Source organism: Crocuta crocuta, unplaced genomic scaffold (genome assembly GCF_008692635.1).
Source record: "Crocuta crocuta isolate KB4526 unplaced genomic scaffold, BGI_CrCroc_1.0 scaffold97, whole genome shotgun sequence".
NCBI classification, from domain to species: Eukaryota; Metazoa; Chordata; class Mammalia; order Carnivora; family Hyaenidae; genus Crocuta; species Crocuta crocuta.
The window spans coordinates 2,153,104-2,179,558 of NW_027531999.1; the positions used below are offsets into that span (position 1 = coordinate 2,153,104).

Consider the following 26,455-nt stretch of genomic DNA (forward strand, 5'->3'; position numbering starts at 1 on the left):
TTAAAATATAGTTACACATTGCTTCAGTAATAAAAAAAAAATAATTTTAATGAGTAAGGTAGAAAAAGGGAATTCCAGAAGTATAAGCTGTAACCTTTCCAGACTTCAGCTTATCAATTTTTAAAACAGGAGGTTAAACTAGATAATTGTATCTGAGGCCACAAAATGAAAGTAGAAAAAGGTTAAGAGGGGGAAAAAAATCCCTTAAAATTTCGAGTTTTTGTGACAAATAGATCAAGGACATATCCCAAAACTACATGTTAGCATACTTTCACCTAAGACTCAGCTAATGAATCAACAGCTACATAGTTCTCATAGTAGAAAAAGGGACAGTTATTTGCCCAGTAAAGCTTGGTATCATTAACAACATAATCTAAGATTCTGTGATACTAAGTAACTAGTATCTAAGTAACTTAGCTGGCAAAATACCTAAAAAGTGTTAAAATACTAGGCACCTTACGAAAAAGTCCAAGCTGCACTCATTCCGTGTTCTGTGTTCCTTAACTCTTTAGCACTTTTTGAGAGACAAATTACATGTCCAAATATTCACAAATCCAAACTCACACTTGTACTATCTTTAGAAAGCAGTCATGTTCAGCTTTCTAATTTGAAGGCTGTAGTGTTAACCAATACAAATTACTAACTCTGCCAGAAATAGAATGAAATGAATAAACTTACCTTACTGAGCTCCTAACCTTTATGAAGTCTTGTAAGAATTAAAAGGACAAAAAAAAAAAAAAAATCTAGCTGCATCATTTTGTAATTTACTTCAAATATTAACTTAATAACAATTTTAAATTTTTTTTAATGTTTATATATTTTTCAGAGAGAGAGAGAGGCGGACTGCAAGCTGGGGCAGGGGAAGAGAGAGAGACACAGAACCAGAAGCAGTTTCCAGGCTCTGAGCTGTCCCCACAGAGCCTGATGCAGGGCTCAAACTCACAAACTGTGAGGATCGTGACCTGAGGCGAAGTCAGTCACTTAGCCAACTGAACCACCCAGGGACTCCTTAATGATAATAGTTTTAACTATTTTTTCTGGAAAAAAATTAATATTTTTGAGAGAGAGAGAGCACGCAAGTGAGAGAGGGGCAGAGAGGGAGGCACAGAATCCGAAGCAGGCTCCAGGATCTGAGCTGTCACGAGCTATGAGGTCATGACCTGAGCTGAAGTTGGACACTTATCAAACTGAGCCACCCAGGAACCCAAACGATTCACTTTCATTTTCAAAGCACTGTGATCTCTTTTGATTCTCAAAGCCAAAATGAATGTGTCAGAAATAGACCTTATTTCCGTCTCCATTTTACAGAAGAATAAACTGAGACACAAAGCTATTCAGTTGACTACTCAAGACCATAGGAAAGAGTGGGTTTCAGATTTCCTAACACCTTAATCCATTAAATCTCAACTTTACTGCCTCAAGAAACTACCAGAAAAATTCCACATGGTTTCCCTAAAGGAAAGAAGTTTCTGAAATTGCTTAGATGTAGAAAATGCTGCTGCTTAGGCCTAAAAACTATTTAATAGTTTATTGTCAAGTTGGTTTCCATATATAACACCCAGTGCTCATCCCCACAAGTGCCCTCCTCCATGCCCATCACCCCCTTCCCGCTCCCCCGACCCCGTCTGCCCTCAGTTTGTTCTCAGCATTCAAGAGTCTCTCACGGTTTGCCTCCCTCCCTCTCCCCCACTATTTTTCCCCTTCTTCTCCCCCATGGTGCCGTTAGGTTCCTCCTAATCCTCCTATGTGTGCAAACGTATGGTATCTGTCCTTCTCTGCCTGACTTATTTCGCTCAGCATAACACCCTCAAGTTCCATCCATGCTGCTACACATGGCCAGATTTCATTCTTTCTCATTGCCATGTCTTTCATTTAGAAATCAATGTAGCAGCTAACGAACAACTGGGCCTTTAAACAAAAACTCTTGGTTTCTTTCCCATCTGAACTCCTAAATATTACACACAGGAAACTTGTAGTCATCTTGGTTTGAATCATGCATTTTACTTATTTAATATTTGTTTTTTGAGGGAGAGAGAGAGCGTGAGCAGGGGGAGATACAAAGAGAGAGGGAGACAAAGAATCTGAAGCAGGCTCCAGGCTCTGAGCTGTCAGCACAGAGCCCAACACAGGGTTAGATTTTGTGACCCGTGAGATCGTGACCTGAGCCAAAGTCAGAAGCTCAAATGACAGAGCCACCCATGTGCCCAGAATCATGCATTTTACTCTTAAAGTCTTCACTCCATTTTTGAAGGAATGATTTTACTTTTTTTTTTTTTTAATTTACAGAATATGTTTGTTCATTACTCCAGTTTCTAGGTACATGAGCTTATTAATAAAATACAACTCTACAAGTATCTACTACCTACAATAGCTCAAAACACAAAAACAGAAGTCCAATTAAAATTTTGATCGTATATAATAGCATTAAAATGGTATTTCTTCTTCATTAGACTCTATAAGTGAATTGATTCCTGATGAATATCTTTCTGCCATAGGACATTCTGCATCCTATCTTCATCAATGGTAATAATTAGTATTTGAAAAGCTATCTCCAAGCTTGTTTCATATAAAATATTATTCTGCTATAGGGAATAATTATGATATTAGGAATTTTATGTGAGGTAATACATTTAGTAAAACAGGTTTTCAATTTCTTTACTCTGGTTTTGTTGATATCTCTAATGAAAATAAAAAGGAAAGGTTAAAATGCTATTATTATCAACATGTAGCATTTCTATTATGCATTACTTTATACAGCATTTCTACAGTATCAGTTTGATCCTCATAACACAATTAGGTATGTGTTATCATTCGCACTGTGTAACAGGAAAAATGCAAGGAAATTAAGTGATTTGACCAAGGTTCTTCCACTAGTTTGGGGTTGAGATTCAGAGATCTACTCTGAAAAGTTTTATGTGTCCAAAGGTACACAATGAAAAAGACAATCAACATAAGATTCAGTATATACAGAAACTGGCAAAATTATTCCAATATACTATATGCTCATATTCCAATCCAAAGTAGTCACCAATTACCAGTACTGTGAACAGGAGTTGGTCCTCTGTGCTACAGGAAGCAAAGAAAGGGCATCAGCAATGCCTCTCTTTCTTTCTACTACCTAAGATTTGAGAGAAGATAAAGAGTTCATAAGCATAACAAGAAAAAAGTGTCAGAAAGAAAAACAAGAAAAAATTATATTCTACTGAAGTAAAGGTCAATGAAAACTAATGTAAAGAAGCTGGCAAATGGAAAACCAGGAGAAGAAAACACTAAGACAGGGGCGCCTGTAAGCATCTGACTTCTGCTCAGGTCGTGATCTCACAGTTCATGAGTTCAAACCCTGCATTGGGCTCTGTGCTGACAGCTCAGAGCCTGGAGCCTGCCTCAGATTCTGTGTCGCCCTCTCTCTGCCCCTCCTCTGCTCATGCTCTGTCTCTCTCAAAAATGAATAAATGTTAAAAAAAAAAAAAAAAAGACAAAAGACTGAAACAAAAGTCTGTACTACTAAAGATGCACAACATGTTTGAGACTCCTTTCACTGAGAAACCAGACTCTGAGTTATCCACACCAAGCACCCCATAGGAATACGATCTATAGGCAGTAAAGACATCCCCTGATGGCTACCCTAGGGACACAGAGGCACCAAATGTAAAAATATAACAGCCTAATCATTTCTCTAGCACATATATCTGAGATATTATTAAAAGTCTATGTCAGATTCTCCAAGCCTAATAATTTACTGATTTGTGATATTCTACAATGGAACAAATTATATGGCAAAAACACACCTGGAATAATCTCTAATGAAGATTCAAATGGTGTTTCCACTTCATCTTCCAGTTCATTTGGCAGAGAAAGCTAAGTATAAAAACTGTACACAACAGGAGATACAGCTGTCAAAATCAAGATGTGGGTGGTTTGGGGTAGTTTTGGTTTTGGAACTATGATTCCTATATGGCTCAACCTCTCGAAATCAAGAAATACTGTGCTTGATGAGGAATTTAAATTGAAATATGAAGAGAATAAACAAATTACCTAAAGAAAAATAAAGATCATATATCATAAAAGACAAATGCAAGAAAAAACAAAACTGGGGGTGCTTGGGTGGCTCAGTCAGTTAAGCATCCGAAAATGGCTCAGGTCATAATCTCGCAGTTTGTTGAGTTCAGGCCCATGTCTAGCTCTGTGCTAACGGCTTGGAGCCTAAAGGCTGCCTCAGATTCTGTGTCTCCCTCTCTCTCTCTGCTCCTCCCCCACTTGTGCTCGCTTGCTCTCTCTCTCTCTCTCAAAAATAAACCATAAAAAAATGTTAAGGGGTGCCTAGTCTTAAGGTTTAGCAACTGACTCTTGGTTTCAACTCGGGTCATGCTCTCAGAGTTTGTGGGTTCTCTCTCTCCCTTTCTCCCTGCCCATCCCTCACTTGTGTTGTCTCTGTCTCTCTCAAAATAAATATATACACTTTAAAAAGTCCTACCAACAATAAAGAAATGCAAGAAAATAAGTACTATAAAAGTTAGAATGGGGCCCTTGGGTAGCTCAGTCAGTTGAGCATCCTACTCTTAATTTCGGCTCAGGTCATGATCCCAGGGTCATGGATTGAGCCCACCTCAGGCTTCATGCTGAACATGGAGCCTGTCTGGGATATTTTCTCTCTCCCCCCGCTTCTGCCCCTCTCCCCAGCTTGCACACATGCTCTCTCGCTCTCTCTAAAATATATACATATATATATATATATATATTTTTTTTTTAAAGGACAGTGGTTACTTAGGAGAATAGGGTACATGGAAGGTCTTCTGGAGTGGCTGCAAAAAGGTTTACTTCTTGACTAAAGTAGTGTTTGCCTTATGAAGTTATAAAGGTGTCATTTTTCTGTATTAGGTTTTGTGTTACAACCAAAATGCTAAAAACTACTGGTAATAAATTCAAAATATGCAGTTTTAAAAAGAATTTAAATCAAATCTCAAAGGTAGTGGAGGAATATTGTCAGATGGAAACCAGGACATGACCTCAACAATGAAAGGACCTACCCTGAGAAAACGAAAGGGAAGGACACATCAAGCAGAAGATCTAAGGGATTAGCACCACCTATCATTAAGTGTACCTGCAAAATAAAAGGAAGCGAAGGAGGGAAAAGAATGCTATGGTTATAGAGTATAGATAGACTACCAATGAAATGGGGGAAAAAGATACTTTAATATAAATTACAAACTGACATAAGCCCACTCTATAGAGGTGAAGATGACCTTCAGCTACCCAAATATCTACCGGCATTCTCTAAATAATCAGCATCTGATAAAATTCTTGAAGGTCTTGTTCACCATGTCACCTCTCAGAAGATACTGGACAGAAAACACCAACATAGACCAACAAGAATAAAACAGTTATTAGAAAAACTCTGGAAGAAAAAGACCAGCTCAGGAGTTCATAACTACCAAGGAAACAAATCTGGAAAACATTCAGCATGAGCTTGAGAAGAAACAAGATGTATAACAGAAACAGGTATTAATCCCCATCAAAAATGGAGGGGAAAATCCCCTATAATACCTATACTTCCAGCCAAGAGGGAGTGACAGACTGGATTTACCCTCACACCAGAAAACAAAAACTGAAAAGAAGGAAAGCCAAGCAAGTAAGCAGGCCAAATCTATGAAACTCTGTGTGTGTGTGTGTGTGTGTGTGTGTGTGTTTAATCAGGTAATGAAGGACAATGACTATTCAAAGGAAACAAATAAGGTAGGCCATACAACTGCCCCAGCTTACTGTGTTGAGAGAGTTTCTAGCTAGCAAAGGGAGAGAAAACCCAGCTTAAGCCTAGTGGTCTCCTGGAGTTGAGGACACAGAGATGGGAATTGGGAGAAGCCAAGTCAGAGTTCATGGGACAGAGGACCAGAGAAAAGAGAAGTGCACAGAGAACTCAAGAGATCTGTAGAGGTCTCTCGCTGAGTAGTCAGTAGAGTGCTGGTCAAGTGCAGGTGTATCCGTAAATTATCAAAGGCTAGGAGGAAAGGCCACAGGAAATTATCAGCAGAAACAAAATGCAGGCTCACGTGGTATTCTTCCAAGTGGGAAACCTCATAATTCACAGGCACTGGGTAAAGTACTCAGAGCAGCCTTGCCTCAGCAGTAGGGCAAAATCAGTCCCATACCAAATATTGTGCTCTAATCAACTAAAAAACTTTAAGAGACCCAAAATCATTTTTTCCAATCTTACACAAATTCTTCCAAAAAACTGAAGATGAGGAGTAACTTCCCATCTCATTCTATGAAGCCAGCACTACCCTGGCACTGAAAAGAGACTAAAGCATTACAAGAAAATAAAACAAGGGGCACCTGGGTGGCTCAGTCAGTTAAGTGTCCAACTTCAGCTCAGGTCATGACCTCATGGTTTGTGAGTTCAGCCCCACGTCGGGCTCTGTGCTGACAGCTCAAAGCCCTGGAGCCTGCTTCAGATTCTGTGTCTCCCCCTCTATCTGCCCCTGCCCTAATCACACGATGTTTCTCTCTCTCTCTCTCAAAAGCAAATATTACAAAAAAAAAATTTTTTCAAGAAAATAAGACTATAATAGACCAATATATCTCATGAGTTTAGGTGCAAAAATTTTAAACAAAATTTGACAGAATCCAATATGTAAACAAGGAAAATACTTCATGGTTTAATACACAAAAATCAATCCCTGTAAACTCATCATAGTGAAAAAATTTTTAAAGAAAAACCATATGATCATCTTAAAAGGCATTCAACAAAACCCAATACCCATTTCTGACAAAAACTCTCAACAAATTTAAGAATAGAAGGAACCCTTCTCAGTCTGATAAACAGCATGTATGATACACTACACCTGATATCATATACTTAAAGACTAAATGCTTTCTCCTAAGATCAAGAACAAGATAAAGATGTCCAATCTTATCACTCTGTTCAACATTATACCTGAGGTAAGGCATCTAGGTTGGAAAGGAAAAAGTAAAACAACTTCTTTGCAGATGACATAGTCGTCTATGTAGAAAATCAGTAGAATCTACATAAAAGCTACTAAAATTAAGTGAAAACCCAGCAAGGATCCAGGACTCAAAACCAATATACAAAAATCAATTATATACACACATGCATATCAATAAAAAAGGTTTTTAAATACAGCATTTACAGTAACTTCAAAAAATATCATATATTCAAATATAAATCTAGCAGAAAATGTGCAAAACTTCTAAACTGAAAATTATAAAAGTATTTCTGAGAAAAATGGAAAAAGACCCAAGTTAAAATCCAAAATACACCATGTTCATGGCTTAGAGGAATCAATATTGTTAAGATGTCCGTTCTCCCTGAAACTGACCTCTAGACTGATTACAATGCCAATCAAAATCCCAGCAGGCTCTTTTGAAGATAGTAAAAAGCAGATTCTAAAATTTATGTGGGAATTCAAATGACCTAGAATAACCAAATCAGCCTTGCAACAGAATAATGGTGGAGCACTAACATACCTGGCGATAAGACTCAGTATATATCTACAGTAATCAAGAAAATGTGGTACTAATGTAAAGAGAAACAAACAAATTGACAGTCCAGAATAAAGAATTCTGGAATCAACATAAACATGCACATGTGGTAAATTTTTAACACAAGTAGAAAAGCAATTCAGCAAAGAAAGAATAGCCTTTTCAACATACAGTGCTTGAACAACTTGAATCAGTGCGCAAAACCATAAACTTCAATCCATACACCACACCACAAATGCAAATTAAATTGAAATGGGTCACAGATTTAAATGTACAACCTAAAACGACAATATTTAGGCAGAAAATACAGGAGAAAATCTTACGGCGCTGGGTTCAGCAAACATTTTTTAGAAATGACACCAAAAGCATAAAAGAAAAACACTCACACATCAACAAAATTGAAAACTTCTGGGGTTTTTTTAGTGTGTATTATTTAGACAGAGAGAGAGAAAGAGAAAGAGAGAGAGAGAGCAGGCACACGTGGGACGGGGCAGAAAGAGAGGGAGAGAGAGAATCCCAAGCAGACCCTATGCTGTGAGTGCAGAGCCCTTGGTCCCACCTCACAACCCATGAGATCATGACCTGAGCAGAAATCAAAAGTTGGACACTTAACCAATGGAGTCACCCAGGCACCCCAAAAACTTCTGCTCTTTAAAAGACACTACCAAGGGGTGCCTGGGTGGCTCTATCAGGTAAATGTCCGACTTCAGCTCAGATCATGATCTCACAATTCATAAATTCAAGCCCCACATTAGGCTCTGTGCCAACAGCTCAGAGCCTAGAGCCTGCTTAGGATTCTCTGTCTCCCTCTGACTCTCCCCCACTTGCGCTCGCTCTCTCTCAAAAATAAATAAACATTAAAAAATAATTTTAAGGGGCCCCAGGGTGGCTCAGTAGGTTAAGCATCCAACTTCGGCTCAGGTCATGATCTCACAGTTTGTGGGTTCAAGCCCCGTGTCGGGCTCTGTGCTGACAGCTCAGAGCCTGGAGCCTGCTTCAGATCCTGTGTCTCTCTCTCACTCTGTCCTTCCCCCACTTGCTCTCTGTCTCTGTCTCTCAAAATAAAATAAAAAGACATTAAAAAAATAATAATAATAATTTTAAAAAATAACAATAAAAGACACCATCAACCAAATGAAAAGCCAAGACTCAGGCAAGGAAAATACATTTGCAAATCACATCACATATCTAATAAAGGGCCTGTATCGAGGTAAGAACTCTCACAGGGCATTTACTTTTGAATGTCCCCTCTCTGTAAAGAGGACTTTCATACTATTCTTTCTTCCTAAATACTCTAATAAGCTTTTGCCTGCAAAAAACAAAAACAAACAAAAAACTCTCACAACCCATTAACAAGAAAATTAACAGCACAGTTTAAAATAAAATGGGCAAGGGACAACCTGGGTGGCTCAGTCAGGTGAGAGTGTGACTCTTAATTTCCACTCAGGTCATGATAACAAGATTCTCGCTCTTCCTCTCTCTCTCTCTGCTCCACACAAGTGTGCATGCTCACTCTCGCTCTCAAAAATGAAATAAGCAAAGGTTTGAACAGATACTTTACCAAAGAAGATATACAGATGACATAAAATCACGAGAAGATGCTCAACATCCTTAATCATTAGGAAAATACAAATTGAAACCATAATGAGATACTACAAATCTATTAGAATGGCTATAATTAAAACGACAAACATACCAAATGTTGACATTTGGAACTTTTGTACATCACAGTGTGCATGTAAAATGGTATATCTACTTAGAAAAATAGCTTGCCAGTTTCTTAAAATGCTAAGCATGCAACTAACATTATGATCCAGCCACTCTACTCCTTGGTATTTGCCCAACAAAACAGAAAGTATGTTCATACAAAGACTATACCAATTTTCATAGCAGCTCTATTTTTTAACAGCAAAATGTAGAAAATAATCCAAATGTCTATCAACAGGTATATTAATGAGTAAATCTTGGTATGCCTAAACAGTGGGATACCATTTGGCAATAAAAATGAATAAACTGGGGCACCTAGCTGGCTCAGTCAGAGAAGCATTTGACTCCTGATCTTGGGGTCGTGAGTTCAAGCCCCACATGGGGTGCAGAGATCACTTAAATAAATAAAACTTTAAAAAAATGAGTAACCTAACGCAACATTAATGAATCTTAAAATAATTATGCTGAATGAAAACTAAAAACAGAGTACAAAAACAGAGTTATAGAATTCCATTTACATAAAATTCTAGAAAATGTGAGCTAATCCATAGTAACAAAAAGCAGATCAATGGTTGCCTGTGTACAGGGTAAAGGTAGTGACAGATTACTGTGGGTCAAGAGGAAACTTCGGTAAAAATATCATTATCTTTACTGTGCTGATCAGTTCAGTGTATACATACATCATAAACTATCAAATTACACACTCTACTTGCAACTTATTGTCAACTGTACCTCAACAGAATATAAAAAAAATAAGTTACACGGAAGCCTTGCTGTTTAAACTGTAAAGCCCCATATAAACGTAAATATGTAAAAGAGTAGAAAATAGTGCCATTAAAAAAAGGCTATTTTGTATTTTTTTATTTATTTCTAGGAGAGAGAGACAGAGAGACAGCATGAGCAGGGCAGGGTCAGAGAGAGAGGGAGTCACAGACTCTGAAACAGGCTCCAGGCTCTGAACTGGCAGTCAGCACAGAGCCTGATGCGGGGCTCAAACCCACGAACCGCGAGATCATGACCTAAGCGAAAGTCGGACGCTTAACCAACTAAGCCACCCAGGCGCCCCAAGAATAAAATTTTAAATCACACCCTGTTTTTCATTGCAGAGTAAGCAAGGGAGCAAACTACTATCAACAAAGACTTTGCCACTTTGTGGTACTAAGCTAGTTACAAAAAGTTGATTCAAACTGAAACTTTTATTAGGCACTTATTATATGCCAGACATCATGAAGAACAAATAAACAAGATAAAGTTCCTTGCTTGTGTGTACCTGGCAATGTTAAAAGGTAAAATCTTTACACAAGCTAGAATATTCTTTTAAATGCTCCCCACCCTCTTGGGGGGGATAGGGGGACGGGAGGGGAGAACAATGTATTGAAGTACTAAAGAAAGGAGAAAAGTCCATTTCGAATAAAACTGCTTCATACCTTCCAGACTCTCATCTATTCTTAAATATACGCTAAGATGCCTAACCAGGTAAGTATGTTTATAAAACCCCCAATAACGATGGCCTGCTGATAGCAACAGAAACTGCAGATTTTTTTTCCTTTAGCCAAGTAACTATGCCAGATTGACATTTATTAAAAGAACTCTAGGGATCACAACAAATGTTTTTGACCTCTAATTTAGCAAAAGTTAGAATTAAAATGCAAAAAATGAGGCAGGTAAAGAAATGCAACTTTCTACATAAAAAGAAATGTACTCAGGACAATCCAACTCAAGACCATGCTACTTCCCAACAAAATAAAAAAAGCTGAAAGGGGGCACCTGAGTGGCTCAGTCAGTTAAGCATCCGACTTTGGCTCAGTTCACGATCTCATGGGTTGAGTTTGAGCCCTGCATCGGGCTCTGTGCTGACAGCTCAGAGCCTGGAGCCTGCTTTGGATTCTGTGTCTCCCTCTCTCTCTCTGCCCCCTCCCTGTTCATGTTCTGTCTTTCAAGCTCTCAAAAACTAAATAAACATTGAAAAAAACTGTTTTAATTCCCAACTTTAAAAAAAGCTGAAAAGGGTAAGCTGCACTATATCGCAGCAAGTAATATTTTATACTGTTCCTACATTTAAGTGGGATTGGATTTTTATTTGTATTATGATTACCATAATCATTATTTTCCAAAACTAGAAATAAGTGAAAACATTCAACCCAGATATTTTAAATTTATTATTAGGGATAAAATTCTTGCCCTAAATCTTTGTTCAAACATGGGAACCCAACACCTACTATACATAACATACATTCTTTTTTTTTTTTAAGTTTATACTTATTTTGAGAGAGAGAAAGATGTGCAAGCAGGGGAGAGGCAGAGAGAGAGAGGGAGAGAGAGAATCACAAGCAGGCTCCACACTGAACCCAACATGGGGCTCATCTCACAAACTGCGAGATCATGACCTAAACTGAAATCAAGAGTCAGACACTTAACCGACTGACAGAACTTCACAACTGATTAGATGTGGAAGATGAAGAGAAGTCAAGTACAAACTGAGTGGATGAGGCTATTCACTGACATAGGGAATACAAAAGGAAGTGAGTTTTACTTGGGACTAGTTAATCCGTAATGACTTTGGAACTAAAGAAATGCAGAACATAAGTTGTTTTAAGAGTAACAAACCATAGTTGATACTACCCAAAGCAATCTACACATTCAATGCAATCCCTATCAAAATAATACCAGCATTCTTCACAGAACTAGAACAAACAATCCTAAAATCTGTATAGAACCAGAAAAGACCCTGAATAGCCAAAGTAATGTTGAAAAAGAAAACCAAAGCTAGAATCATCACAACTCCAGACTTCAAGCTGTATTACAAAGCTGTAATCAAGACAGTATGGTACTGGCACAAAAACATACACATAGATCAATGGAACAGAACAGAGAACCCAAAAATGGACTCAAAAATGTATGGCCAACTAATCTTCAACAAAGCAGGAAAGGATATCCAGTGGAAAAGAGACAGTCTCTTCAGCAAATGCTATTGGGAAAACTGGGCAGCCACATGCAGAAGAATGAACCTGGACCACTTTCTTGCACCATACACAAAAGTAAACTCAAAATGGATGAAAGACCTAAAGGCAAGATGGGAAGCCATCAAAGTCCTAAAGGACAAAAAAGGCAACAACCTCTGTCCTCGGCTGCAGCAACTTCTTACTTGACATGTCACCCAGAGGCAAGGGAAACAAAAGCAAAAATGGAACTACTGGGACCTCATCAAGATAAAAAGCTTCCACACAGCAAAGGAAACAATCAGCAAAGCTAAAAGGCAACCAGTGGAATGGAAGAAGTTCTTTGAAAATGACACACTGTATAAAGGATTAGTATCTAATATCTATAAAGAACTCCTCAAACTCAGGGGCGCCTGAGTGGCTCAGTCGGTTGGGCATCCGACTTCAACTCAGGTCACAATCTCATGGTTCGTGGGTTTGAGCCCCAGTATCAGGCTGTGCTGACAGCTCAGAGCCTGGACACTGCTTCGGATTCTTGTCTCCCTCTCTCTCTGCTGCTCCCCTGCTTATGTTCTGTCTCTCTCTCTCAAAAATAAACACTAAAAAAAGTTTTTTTAAAAAGAACTCATCAAACTCAACACCCAAAAAACAAATCATCCAGTGAAGAAATGGGCAAAAGACATGAATAGACACTTTTCCAAAGAAAACATCTAGATGACTAACAGACACATGAAAAAATGCTCAACATCACTCATCATCAGGGAAATACAAATCAAAACCACACTGAAATACCATCTCACACCCGTCAGAATGGCTAAAATTAACTCAGGCAACAAGAGATATTGGTGAGGATGCAGAGAAAGGGGAACTCTTTTGCACTGCAGGTGGGAATGCAAACTGGTGCAGCCACTCTGGAGAGCAGTATGAAGGTTCCTCTAAAAATTAAAAATAGAGCTACCCTACAACCAGCAATTGCACTACTAGGTATTTATCCAGAGGCTACAAGAGTGCTGATTCGAAGGGGCACATGCACCCCAATATTTATAGGAGCACTGTTGGCAATAGCCAATGTGTGGAAAGAGCCCAAATGTCCATCGACTTATGAATGGATAAAGAAGACACACACACACACAGATAGATACACACACAATGGAATACTTCTCAACAATCAAAAAGAATGAAATCTTGCCATTTGCAACATGGACAGAACTAGAGTGTAGTATGCTAAGCAAAATAACTTGGAGAAAGGCAAGTATGATTTCACTCATATGTGGAATTTATGATATAAAACAGATGAACATAAGGGAAGGGGAGCAAAAAGAATATAAAAACAGAGAGAGACAAACCATAAGAGACTCGTTTTAATTTTTTTTTAAATGTTTTTTAAATTTATTTCTAGGAGAGAGAGAGAGAGAGAGACAGCGTGAGCAAGGGAGGGTCAGAGAGAGAGGCAGTCACAGACTCTGAAACAGGCTCCAGGCTCTGAACTGGCAGGCAGCACAGAGCCCGACGCGGGGCTCGAACCCACGAACCGTGAGATCATGACCTAAGCGAAAGTCGGACGCTTAACCGACTAAGCCACCCAGGCGCCCCTCGTTTTAATTTTTTTAATGCTTGTTTATTTTTGAGAGAGAGAGAGAGAGAGAGAGAGAAAGAATGTGAGTGGGGGAGGGGCAGAGACAGACTCTGAAGCAGGCTTCAGGCTCAGAGCTGCCAGCACAGAGCCTGAAGCAGGGCTCAAACCCACAAACTGAGATCATGACCTGAGCTGAAGGCAGACACTTAACAGACTGAGCCACCAACGTGCCCCGATAAGAGACTCTTAAATACACACCACAAACTAACGGTTGGCAGGGTGCTGGGTGGGGGGAAGGGCTAAAGGGGCAAGGGGCATTAAGGAAGACACTTGCTGGGATGACCACTGTGTACTATATGTAAGTGATGAATCATTAAATTCTACTCCTAAAATTATTATTCCACTGTATGTTAACTAACTTGGATTGAAACTTAAAAATTATAATATATCTTTAAAAAATAAAATAAATTTGAAAATGAGTAACAAACCACAGAAGTTCTGAGAGTGAAGCTATACAGATATTGAGATATTAAGGATGTTACAATTCTCACAGGCAGGCAGAACTATTCTTGCTTAAGAACAACAGTGTGCCAAACAACGTCAGACAGGAGGGCAGGAATAATTTAACAGTCTGGGGAGATATAAGGAGGACTAAGTGAATGTCTTCTCTTATACCAAGAACTACATATATATTATATTACTGCACATTAAGAGACGGCAAATAGATTTCATAAGGATTTCAAATCTTCCACCAAGAAGTGAAAATAAAAGTCAGGTTATAATATTTCATTTAATCCCAGCAGTCATGTCTCAAAGACCTAGCAGTTTAATGCCTGCACCAAAAAAGTCATGTTTTTATTAATTCATAAATTGAAGTCACTTGTTAAAATTGCTAACTACTGTGTTATGTCAAGAATAAAGTCTGTGTTTAACCATTCTGTGTCCAAAGAACTCGGCATACAAAAGGTACTCAAATGTTTGCTACAGAATGCCAGAAAAAAAAGAAGTACTCCTTTTGTATTCTACACCAGGAAGGTATTAGCATGTTATACCTAGGAAAAGAAAAGGTCTCCAGGAATATATAAATACCAAGAATATTCTTCATGTTTCTTAAACACAAGGGTTTCACAGGGGTATAAGCATATCTAAAAGGAATTAGAAGGGGCCAAATAGAAGTTACAAAATAAATTCCTACGAAGAATGCCATCAAAACAAACTAACAAAAATAAAGGTTATTTCCTAAAGGTCTCAAGTTATTTTCTTTTCAATTTTTTTTTTCACTTTATTTATGTGAGAGAGAGAGAGGGAGAGAGTGAATCCCAAGCTGGCGCCATGCTGAGTGTGGAGCCCAATGTAGGGCTCGACCCTAGGATCATGACCTGAGCCAAAACCAAGAGTCAGACACTCAACCGACAGAGCCACCCAGGTGCTCCTGAAGTTATTTTCAACAGAACTAAATTCTGAAACAATCACAGTAGAAACCGAGTGAAACCCAAATGTACTAAAATAAGACTTTTTAACGCCAAAAGAAGAGTAGTCTTAGTAATCCATCTCTCCCACTCTAGTCCCCAATCATTTTCTCTACCTTCTTGCTTGTTTCTACTCATCAAAGATGTGCTTTGTGCCAGAATCTAGGCAGCTGAAACATTTCAGGTCCTGCCCTAATGGTTAGCCAGTTTGCTGGTCTTCAGAATACATATACTAAAAATAGCACCTCCTTCAAGGACCTGCAATTCATTTTGCATTTATTTAGACAAGATAAAGGGATGGGTGCTAGTGAATATTCTTCTAAAGAACTGAAGTCTACAAGATAGAAGGTAAGGGGATATCTGATATATCGCCAATACCTAATATAGTGCCTGGAACAAATCAGGTGCTTAATAAACATTTGCTGAATAAATGAAAGTAAACCTTAACAATCAGGGAAGTGGGTCTAAAGCCAAAAATTATTTCAGGCTATCTTCTTTCTCCCGCCTTCTCTGTGATAGATAAATTCAACTCATTCCATTAATTCAATTCTGTCCATCAGTTATAGAAGATACAGGATGGTCTTTACATGCAGTGTCCCTCTTTCTTCCCTCGATACTCATAAAAGAAAAGTCACTTTCCTTATTTGGTTGACGTTAAAACTTACCTACAGGTAGTAAAAATAATAATAATAATTAATAATAACTGAACTCTTAAGAACTATCAGGGTTTATAATCACACTCCAACCCACTTTCAAAAGCTCAGCTAAAATATATATGCAATATATGTATCATATACCCTTGGATCTAGTCAAATTATCAGAGACCAGAAGACATCAAATTGATACCCTGTATTTACTGAACTACCCACTGGTATAAAACCATCAGCATACTAGGGGTATTATAGGGTCCTTTTTTCTTACCAAAAGGATACAATATGCCATTTAAGTACATACATTATATTATATAGTAAAAAGAACCTACAGGAGACTCTTTTCTATGCTCTACCTTTAGAAACTACTTTTCTGGGGTTTTGCTTTTGGTTTTATTTTACCAGGGATCTATCATCCAATCGTGGCCCATTCCAGCATACAGTTTATTTAATAATCGTAGTACTTCCAGTTCCATTTACCTTTCTTATCCTTATTTACTTCCCTTTTACCTTCTTTTTCTAATTCATTTTACTTAAATATATTGCTTAAATCTTTGCGGAAAATGGCAGCAGAAATCAACATTCAATTATATCCTAACCAATAATAACTTTGTAATTTTTAAAGAGTCTGAAAGATTTTCTTTAACTATAGTATAACAGCAGCTAACAGTACTTACTTGACACCAGGAACTATTCTAAATGCTTTGCAAATATTAACCATTTTTATAATTTTTATAATTTTATAACTATAATTCCACAATGGAAATAGTATTATCCCTCATTTACAAATGAGAAAAACGGGCACAGGGAAGTTAAGAAATCTACCCAAGGTAACACAGCCATAAAGCACTGGAGCCAGGGTTTGAACCCAATCAGGCTCCATCTCCTTAACCACTGTCCTACTGTGATGATTTTTCATTCATCAAAACTACATGATTTCTAAAACATGTATTTTTCAATTTCTAAAGTAACAATGAGATTTAGAACAAGAGCTAACTTCAAAAATGAAGCTTATGCCCATATCAAAACCCGTATTATAAACCTTTAAGATTCTGCCATAACCCAAACAATGACTTGCAGAGAAACTGAGATTACAAATAACACACAGCATCTACCATGTGCCAAACTTTGTTCTCCTCACAATCCAGCAGAGTAGGTACTATATCATCCCATATTACAAACGAAGAGACTGAAGCACAGAAAGGTTATGTAATTTGACTGAAATCACTAGTAAGTATGAAGTTAGTTTCTGAAACTGGTTTGGGTCTAGAATCCAAACTCTTAATGGTTAATGCCTCTCCATATGACAAAGATTAACTTCCTCTATCACTTCCTACACTCAAAGTACAAAGAAGCAGAACAGAACTGTTAGAAGTCAGTCCACATCCTACATCTCAACAGTGAGAAATTCTAATTCAATAAAGCTGGGCTTTGGTCCAGTATCTGTATTTTTTTAAGTACCACCTGTGGTTCCTATGAATCTTGGTTAATATCCACTGCCCGAGGTTTCTAAGCTAGAAAGGTTTGTTGGGGGAAAAGAGGGGTGTGGGAATAAAGAAATACACATAAAAATACACATATACATATATACACTCACTCTCTTAAATACGCACACACGTGTGTTCCCTTTCCAAAGGAACAAGACTGGAAAGAAGGGAAGCAGAAAGCCAGGAAGGGAACATGGCCTTTTTGTTGTTGTTGTTGTTAACGTTTATTTTTGACAGAGAGACAGAGCATAAGCAGCAGAGGGGCAGAAAGAGAGGGAGACACAGAATCCAAAGCAGGCTTCAGGCTCTGTGCTGACAGCTTAGGTGCCTGGGAACATGGCCTTTTATGCCATGTTAAGCAGCCTTCAGTATTACTTTAATGAGGACGGGGCAAAGGTTTTATTCGTTAAAGTTTTTTAAATTAAAAAAAAAGGGGGGGGGCGCCTGGGTGACTCAGTTAAGCATCCAACTTCATTTCTGGTCACGATCTCACGGTTCGTGGGTTCAAATCCCATGTTGGGCTCTGTGCTGACAGTTCCCTCTGTCTCTCAAAAATGAATAAATGTTTAAAAAAAGATTTTGTTTTTTTAAAGCTAGAAACGATCAGCTTGGTACATTCAGATTTGTACATTAGAAAAGAAAACCTCCAGTGGTAGTGTAGAGGGGATTGTGGGCAAAGAAACTGCAAACAAGGAGAAAAATCAGCTAAGAACTCAAGACTAGAGGCAGACTGTTTAAAACAACTAAGCACAGAGAATGAAGAGGATGCAGAAATTTCAGAAATCTCTTTAAACTGGTAAGACTTGGTTCTTGATTAATTGTTGTTATTGAAAAGGATGTCTCCAAGTTTGTTTCACATGTAACCCATGAACAATGATACCATTAAACTAGATCCGAACTTACTGAGGGACGAATAAGTGGGTTCTGCTGGTCATGACAGTATTATTTAGGAGAGGGGCAGTTTTGTTTTTTTTTTAAATTTTTTAATGTTTTATTTATTTCTTTTTTTTTTTAATAGTTTATTGTCAAATTAGTTTCCACATAACACTCAGTGCTCATCCCCACAAGTGTCCTCCTCCATGCCCATCCCCCCCTCCCCCCACATCCATCAGTCCTCAGTTTTTGTCAGCATTCAAGAGTCTCTCATGGTTTGGAGAGGGGCAGTTTTTGGCATTGAAAAATGGTTTAGATGGAATGATGGTAATGGGTGTCAATTTGCAATGAGAAAAATGAGGTGATGAAGTAGAGTTATGAAATAAAAGACTAACTTTAAGTCATATTATGAAAGAGAGTGGCTGGAAGGAAAGGATGAAAAAAGCCTTACATTTCACAACTGGGTTTCTTCACCTCAAGGTTTCTCTCAAAATCAATCCACACCTGAAAGAAGGAAGTGTAGTTCAAACAGAAAGGATCCCTTCTTGAAAAGACCTAGACTGGATCAGCCCAAACAGAAAATTAAGGAGGATAACTTTCAAATATGTAATGAGTCAAATAGAAAATCAGCATCCACCATGAAGACTTAAAAACTAACACAGTAATCAAAGAGCATGAATAATCCAAAAAGTACGACCAATCTACCATTTAAAACAGCCAATATGCAGAAGCATGAAATCTGTCTCAATGCTTTTTTATTTCATGTAATCCTAAACACTTCCTATGCAACGATAAGTGGCACCACCACTATTCTGGAAATAAAAAATAGGAAGGACGGAGAAGTCACGCACGCTTAGTTTCCCAAGGTCACACTTCAAAGTAACAGTAAAACCAAGACCAACTGTGCCGTTCTGCCAAGCCTAGTAGTGCATACACCAAACCACAAACGCTGCCAAATAATTCAAAATGGGCAAAATAATTCAAAATGCAAAGGAGCAGCATAGAGAAAATGACTGAAACTCAAGGAACATAGGAAGCTATCGGCGACAAGTAAATACGTCGTCTTTAGTGTTCGATGAGTCATCACCAGACCCAACTGTTTACGAAATACTCCCGCAGTGGGAAATGCTGCCTGTGGCATGTCCTGACAGTCCTAAATAACAGGCTTTAAAATGTGCCCTCGGAACGTGTATATGCCCTATACAACGAAATCTCCTCCGCACCTAATCCTGTTCCTAACGCACCAGGAGGGGGTTACGGCAGCATGACAGATACTTTCACGAGAACACCGTAGAGGCGCCTAGGAAATAAACACCTTAACTAACGCCTTCGTAGACATGCGTGGGATGGTGTAAATCTCCTGCTCCCTGAGAGGAAACGTACCCTGCTGCTCACAACCACCAGCCAACGCGGCAGCCTGGTCAAATGAATCCAACACACTTTTCTCTTCTAAGCGCCCAGCTGCACAGCACCTGTTTTCAGCTCCATCCGAAGGGGACACAGATGCCTTCCCCAGAGTGAAGTAGAGAAAGACAGGAGCAAGTTAGATTAACGCCTCAAAGGAAGACCAAAAAAAAAAAAAAAAAAAAATGCTGGAGTCAGAAGAGTAGATTTAAAAAAATACAGAGTCAGGAAAAACGTGAGCCACAAAAAAAGAAAGGAACGACGCAACTACCCGTTCCTTAGACAATACAAATAAACGGCCCCCTGCTCCGGAGCAGTGCAGGGGAGAACAGAGCCGAGGCCTAGCTGGCCCTGGAGCCGGAGCCGGTCTCTAATTCACGGACTGAGCCGGCAAGCTCGAGAAAACAGCTGACACGACCAAGTCCTCTCCTCTTACACCCGCCACACGCTGTTCCAGATACAGAATGGCCTTCGCGTCCCTCCCCGACCGGCCTCCAAGCAACAAAGCACGCCATCCCAGAGAGAAGTAGGGGCGTTCGCCGCGGCCGTTACTTACCTTCCCGCTCACAACCCCCGCCGCCGCCATTTTTCCTTCGCGTGCTGGTGATGACGTAGCAGAGCCTCACGTGTCTCTCGGATTCACAACAACATCCGCCAAAACTAGGCTGATATCCGGGCGGGAAAGGGGCGGAGAGTGGCGGGAACCGCGCCGAGCCAAGGGGCGGGTGGGAGGAACAGCCTGACGCAGGCGTACTGAGTAGATCTCAGAGGCCGCTGGGGCGGGGTCTCTGGTGCGTTCCGCGCATGTGCCAATTTATTTTTCCAAGAAGGGAGCCTAAATTGAAGTGTTTTTGCAGTGGGTTTGCCACTCACAAGCCCCTTCTGTTTGGTATGATGGGAAGAACACATATTGGGAACCAACAAACGTGGCCCTGGCTTTGTGGCCATGAGTAGGTCACACCTTCAGCTTCTGTTTCTCATCTGAAAACCGGGATAGTAGGACTGTGGCGAAGGTTGAAGCAATCCCACACACGGGCACATTCCCCTTCTGTATGTGAAGTTTCTGGATTTGGGTCTGCTCACTGTGACTCACATATGACCTTCTGAGTAAGGTATTTTGATAGGAATTGCGATAATACCACACCCTTGTTGCTCTAAAATCGAAATCACATACCTCATAGTTCCTCCACAGTTGATAGCTGTGTCACTTGACACAAGTTTCTAAACTCATCCAAGCTTCAGGATGTAGAATAAGAGTTACCCATGGAGTGGTTGTAGGGCTCTCATGGGACAGTACTTGTGTGTTACGACGATTTGTTGAGATATTAAGATGTTCATTGTTTTGTTCTCAGTGCTGTAAAAGAATGCGGGGGGTGCGGCAGGGGAAATGCCACAGGATGATTAGGTACTACTCCTGATAGCTCTGGGACTTTCCTTGCCCCAGGGCAGAATAAATGGTCCCCTTGTATCAAAACACCTGTACCCACTGAGGTAGGAGACACTTCTCTCTCCAGACTCTGAAGAGAGGTTAGAGACTTGTGAGGTTAGGCGAGTAAGTGTCAACCAAAGGGAATAAGAGAAAAAGAGGGTTGAAAGTTCTGTGAATATCAAGAATCTTGTGATGAAGGTGTCAAGACTTTCAAAGGAATAGATGTATAGTTTCCCTTAAGGAGGCTGACTGACCATGAGGCATCAGAGATTCCAACCATGGCCGAGACCCCATGCCTAAGCTTGTCATTGAATCAGCAAGGCAGCTCACTGCCAAGGGATAAATGAGCTGAGGGAGTAAGCATATTAGCAATAATCAACATTGAGTGAAGACTTGAGGCCTTTCCTGAAAGTGTTGAACTGAGTGAGACCCCTAGAACCTTCATACCATCCTTGGTATGGTGTGCAGATCATTAATAGTGACCCACGTTAAACTTTCCACCTGTGCAGAGTAATGGCGTGTGGTTAGAGGAATTTTTTAATATGACTTTTCTTAAACCTTGTCTTTTGGAGAAAAGGTTAAGCCCTTAGTACAGTGCCTAGAATAGAATACCCAATAAGTGGCAGCTACTATTTATATAATAAATTTGGGAATTAAAGCCTTCTCATTGAAAACTTGGCATCCTAGTTTCATCTGCTACTTCCGTGTTTTTAAGCCCCATCCTCTAGATGCCCCATAAATGCTGGCACTACCCATGGGCTATCCTTGGGCTTCTTTTAGTTTTTTCCAAGCACTATTCCTAGACCATTATCTTTATATTCTGACATCACACATCCTATGTGCTAATGACTCTGAAATATCTCCAGCCCAACTCTCTCACTCTTTCCTAAAGTCTAGGCCCAACACCTGCTGCCTGCTGGACCCTTTTACTTGAATGGCCCATCATACCTCAAAAAATCCTAAATCTTTGCTCCTCAAAATGTAGTCTGCAGACCTGCAGCAGCTGGAAGCTTGTTAGAAATGCAGAATCTCAGGTCCCACCCCAGAGCTACTGAATCAAAATCTGCATTTTCACAAGATTTCCAGATGATCTGTGGGCACATTAAACTTTTAAGAAGCACAGTCTTACATTTTGCTTTTACTACCATTTACTCAGAGATGCAGCCAGAACACAATTTCTCCAGGAAAGTGTTGCTATCAGTTCTGATGTGTCTTCTAGAGAGCTCATGGCAAACATCCCCATTGGGTCACCTTCCTATTCCCACTACCACTCCTACAGTTGAGGTCTCTGGTTACTTGTTTGAACAACTACTGTGGCATCTTAATCCATTCACTTTCTTCCCCCTAATCCGTCATTCATAACCCCAGCAGATTAACCTTTCCAAAGCATAAATGTGATCAAGTCAACTCCCTGCTTAAAATCCCTTAATGGCTTTCCATCTCTAAGAAAAGGTCTAAATTCTCCAGCATAACGGAAAAGGCACTTCATAAACTTGTCTTGCTTACCATTTTAGCTTTATTTCCCAACTCTTCCCACTCAGACCCAATTTTCCAACCACAGTCAAATATCTGTTGCTCCCTGAATACCATGCTGTGTCCCAAGATTCCTTGTAACAATAGCAGATTGGCTTAGCTTGGGTCCTGGGACCATCCCTAAACCACTCACTGCAGCCCAAAGTATATATGATGTTTTGATTGGCCAGATTTGACTCACATGCCCACAGCTCCAAAGGGCAGAGAATGAGAGGAAGGGTAATTCCCAGAGAAGAATTCAGGAAACATTCTAGGAAAAAAGGAAAGTGGATGCTGGGCAAGCCAAAGCAGACATCAATTACAGGGGGCCCATGTTTGCACTCCCATGGTATCACACTGTAAAATACTTGGTTTACCGACCTGCCTTTGTTTGCCTGCTACACTGTAAACTAATAGAAAGTGTGGACGATGCTTTTCTTTGTTATGAACACCAGCCCTGGCACAAATGCCTGACCCACAATAGATACTAAGTCTGGGCTAACAGACTAACTCAATTCTCTATTTACAAATGGCACTGTTATGCTTTACATTCAAGAGAAAAGAGACCATTTTCCTTCTTCAGTGATGTCCTCTGTCTAAATGCAAAGGGAAGAAACAAGATCAGGATTTCAGTGTAGTTTGTTTCTTGTTTTAGTATTTTACTATATTAGAAGAAAAACATCAAAGTATACCTACATGAAACAAATGGACATGTTGTTAAAAGAAGCATGAATATAAATTTAATATAAATAAAGTTATGGTGTTCCCTATAACTTAAAATAATTACTGTTTTCATGGGAGTGAGTAATTTTATAGTTCCTAAGTTCACTCCCATAAACTATATAGTCATTCCCTAATTATAACTTATACTCAAAAAGTCATCTGATGTAAAAGAATCTTAGGAAGTATCTTAAAGCAAATTTAGACCTGGCCGAGACTTTAGCAGTAGTCTCCTCATGTTTTCATTTGAAGACATTGAGTCTCTTAGGAGATTAATGATTTGCCAAAGTCACAAGCTGCTTTATGGCTAAAATTAGAGACTTCACTGCTGGTATATGTCCTAGTCAGCTATACCACACTATCAGCTGAAAGTGATTACTCACCTCTGTAAACTACGACATTTAATTACCCATTCAATTTGATTCCCTCTCACCTCAGTTTCTGGCCAACCTATTTGTCTTTCAGGGCTAATCCCATGTCACACATCATCTATTAAGACTTACCAACTTTGCCACAACTCACTGACCTCCACCTTTCCTGAACTCTTAGAACAGTCAGACGAAAAACTTTGTTTTTGTGCTTAACTATACAAAGTAGGACCATGAAAAGAGCTGACAGCCAAAGACTGTAGGACTTCTCTCTGGGTAAATTGACCAGCTGAAGAAATCAGGCCTATAGGTACCAATAGTTAGGGATCTCCATTGAGATGACCAACCACATCATCCTACAGTGAAGACCAAATATCAACAAACCCCACCTGTATACCTAAAACTTCCAATCAGCTTTTGGTTTTAGTTCCTTAGATATGAACAGAAATCACTACCCATTTGAAGAAAATCTTTAGGCTGAAAGGCAGGGACCAAAATGAACAAACCAACAAAAAAAAAGGAATTTGATACAAGCAATGCAGAGAACAGAGGAAAACTTTCTAATTACAATAAATATCACCTTATTGTACACTTAAAAAGTGGCTGAAATAGTAAATTGTTATGTGTATTTTACCACAATCTTTTAAATAATTAGAAAAATAGAGGAAAATATTCAGGACGTATGGTGAAGCATAATTCTTAGACTTGACATCAAAATTATGATCCATAAAGGAAAAGTTGATAAGTAGAACTTTATCAAAATTAAAAACTTTTGCTCTCCAGAAGACTGGAAAGGATGAAAATAAAACTAGCTGTAGACTAGGGTAAAATGTTTGCAAACCACAAATCCAGCAAAGAACTAAAACCTAGACCTTATAAAGAACTCCCAAAACTCAACATTTAAAAATAATCCAGTTAGAAAATGGGTTAGGGGCACTTGGGTGGCTCATTCGGTTAAGTGTCCGACTTCAGCTCAGGTCATGATCTCACAATTTGTGGGGTTGAGCCCCATGTTGGGCTCTGTGTTGACAGCTTGGGGCCTGGAGACTGTTTCAGACTCTGTGTCTCCCTCTCTCTCTGCTCCTACTCTGCTTTCACTCTGTCTCTTTCTGTCTCTTTCAAAAATAAATAAAGATGAAAACATTAAAAAAAAAAATAAAGAAAGAAAATGGGTTAAAGGAATTGCATGAATTTTCTATTGCTGCTGTAACAAATTACCACAAACTTAATTGCTGGAAAAAAAAACAACAACACATCAGATGTCAATCACAGGTCTCACTGGCCTAAGATCAAGGTGTCAGCAGGACTGTATTCCTTTCTTGAGGCTTTAGAGGAAATTCTATTTCTGTGCTGTAAACCCTGACAGGTTGTTTTTTCTTTTTATGCAGGTGCCTGACTTAAGCTTTGACTACAAAAATGTCCACTGCAAAGAAGCATTGACTTTGTCATTTGCAACACTGTGGATGGAGCTAGAGTATACGATGCTAAGTGAAATAAATCAGTCAGAGAATGATAAATGCCATATGATTTTGCTCATATGTGGAATTTAAGAAACAAAACAGCTGAACAAATGGCGGGGGGTGGGGAGAGGGAAGCAAACCGTAAAAGACTTTTAAAGACAGACAAACTGAGGATTGATGGAGAGAGGTGGGTGGGGAGTCAGCTAGATGGATGATGGGTACTAAGGAGGGCACTTGTGATGAACACTGGGTATTGTAAGTAAGTGATGAATCACTTCATTCTACTCTTGAAACCAATATTTCACTGTATATTAATGTTCTGAATGATAGTAATTCATGATAGCTGCACTTTGTTTCATGGAGGAAAACTTTATTAATTATAATGGAAAGGGAATATACAATTACAGAAAGGGAGAGAAGTATAGAGAACAAAGAAGGGTTAATATAGCAAATTGGGCACTCACAACATCCAACCTTCTGGCTGAGGAAGCCCCACAGTGGACAGCCCCCAGCCTTATTGGAGTCCCAGTTGAGGATCCTGGGTGACTCTCCCCTCAAGTGAGACTTCCAACTAACTCTTCCCAGCAGGGCAATATATACATTACCCATGTGTGATTTACAGTTAGTCATTAAGTTTGCCTAAGCGTAGTCCTAGGCAAGCTGTTTTTTTCTGTTTCTTTTATCGTATCTCGCAAGCCTAGGCATCTGCATATTTCTCTTCCCTCCCTGATCCATTCCAGGGGGCCAGCCTGGTCTGGCTCAAGGAGGTGAGGCAAGTTTATCCCTCTTGGCATCAGGAACAGAAGGGCCAATTCTGATCCCGAGGCCAGATACAGAGTACAAGCCAACTAAGCCCCATGATTGTCTATGTGCAGCTCTGAGCAGAAATGCATGACAAGCCACACAGACAGCTTCTATACAGAACAATTAAGTAACTAGAAATTATATAAAAATTTCAAAAGAAAAAAAAAGAAGCATCAACTTCAATGATGGCTATTTCAAATAAAAACGTTTCTAGCCACAGGACTAGATGAAGAGCCAGGCTACCTCCCCACATTGAAGTTCCTTGGTTTTAGAAGTCTTGGTTGATTTTAATAACTGACCATTTATGTCACTTTGTTTTTTCTCTTCCTGCACTTTAAATTCCTACCTTTTAGTTAAGTGTCTGACTCTTGATCCTGGCTTAGGTTATGGTCTCATGGTTTGTGAGTTTGAGCCCCACATCAGGCTCTGTGCTGACAGCTCACAGCTCTGAGCCTGTGTGGGTTTCTCTCTCTCTCTTTCTCTCTCTCTCTCTCTCTCTCTTTCTCTCTTTCTCTCTCTGTGTGTGTATGTGCCCTTCCCCTGCTTATGCATTTACTCTC

General features: G+C 39.4%; 1 protein-coding gene and 1 long non-coding RNA gene across 3 annotated transcripts in view; one reads left to right on the forward strand and one right to left on the reverse strand.

The window, feature by feature from the left end:
• TBC1D15 (TBC1 domain family member 15) overlaps nt 1–20,240 on the reverse strand; it is a 72,580-nt gene extending 52,340 nt beyond the window's left edge. For both annotated transcript variants that reach the window (XR_013337854.1, XM_077775194.1), the window contains exon 1: nt 20,159–20,240. Coding sequence is in view for 1 of the 2 variants with exons in the window: in XM_077775194.1 (XP_077631320.1) it covers nt 20,159–20,188 (30 nt within the window). In the remaining variant the exon portion in view is untranslated. The remainder of the gene's footprint in view (nt 1–20,158) is intronic.
• Nucleotides 19,331–25,148, forward strand: LOC144240791 (uncharacterized). The gene is made up of 2 exons (XR_013337855.1): nt 19,331–20,128; nt 25,020–25,148. It is a non-coding gene; the product is annotated as an uncharacterized LOC144240791 (long non-coding RNA).
• The last annotated feature ends 1,307 nt before the right edge of the window (nt 25,149–26,455 follow it).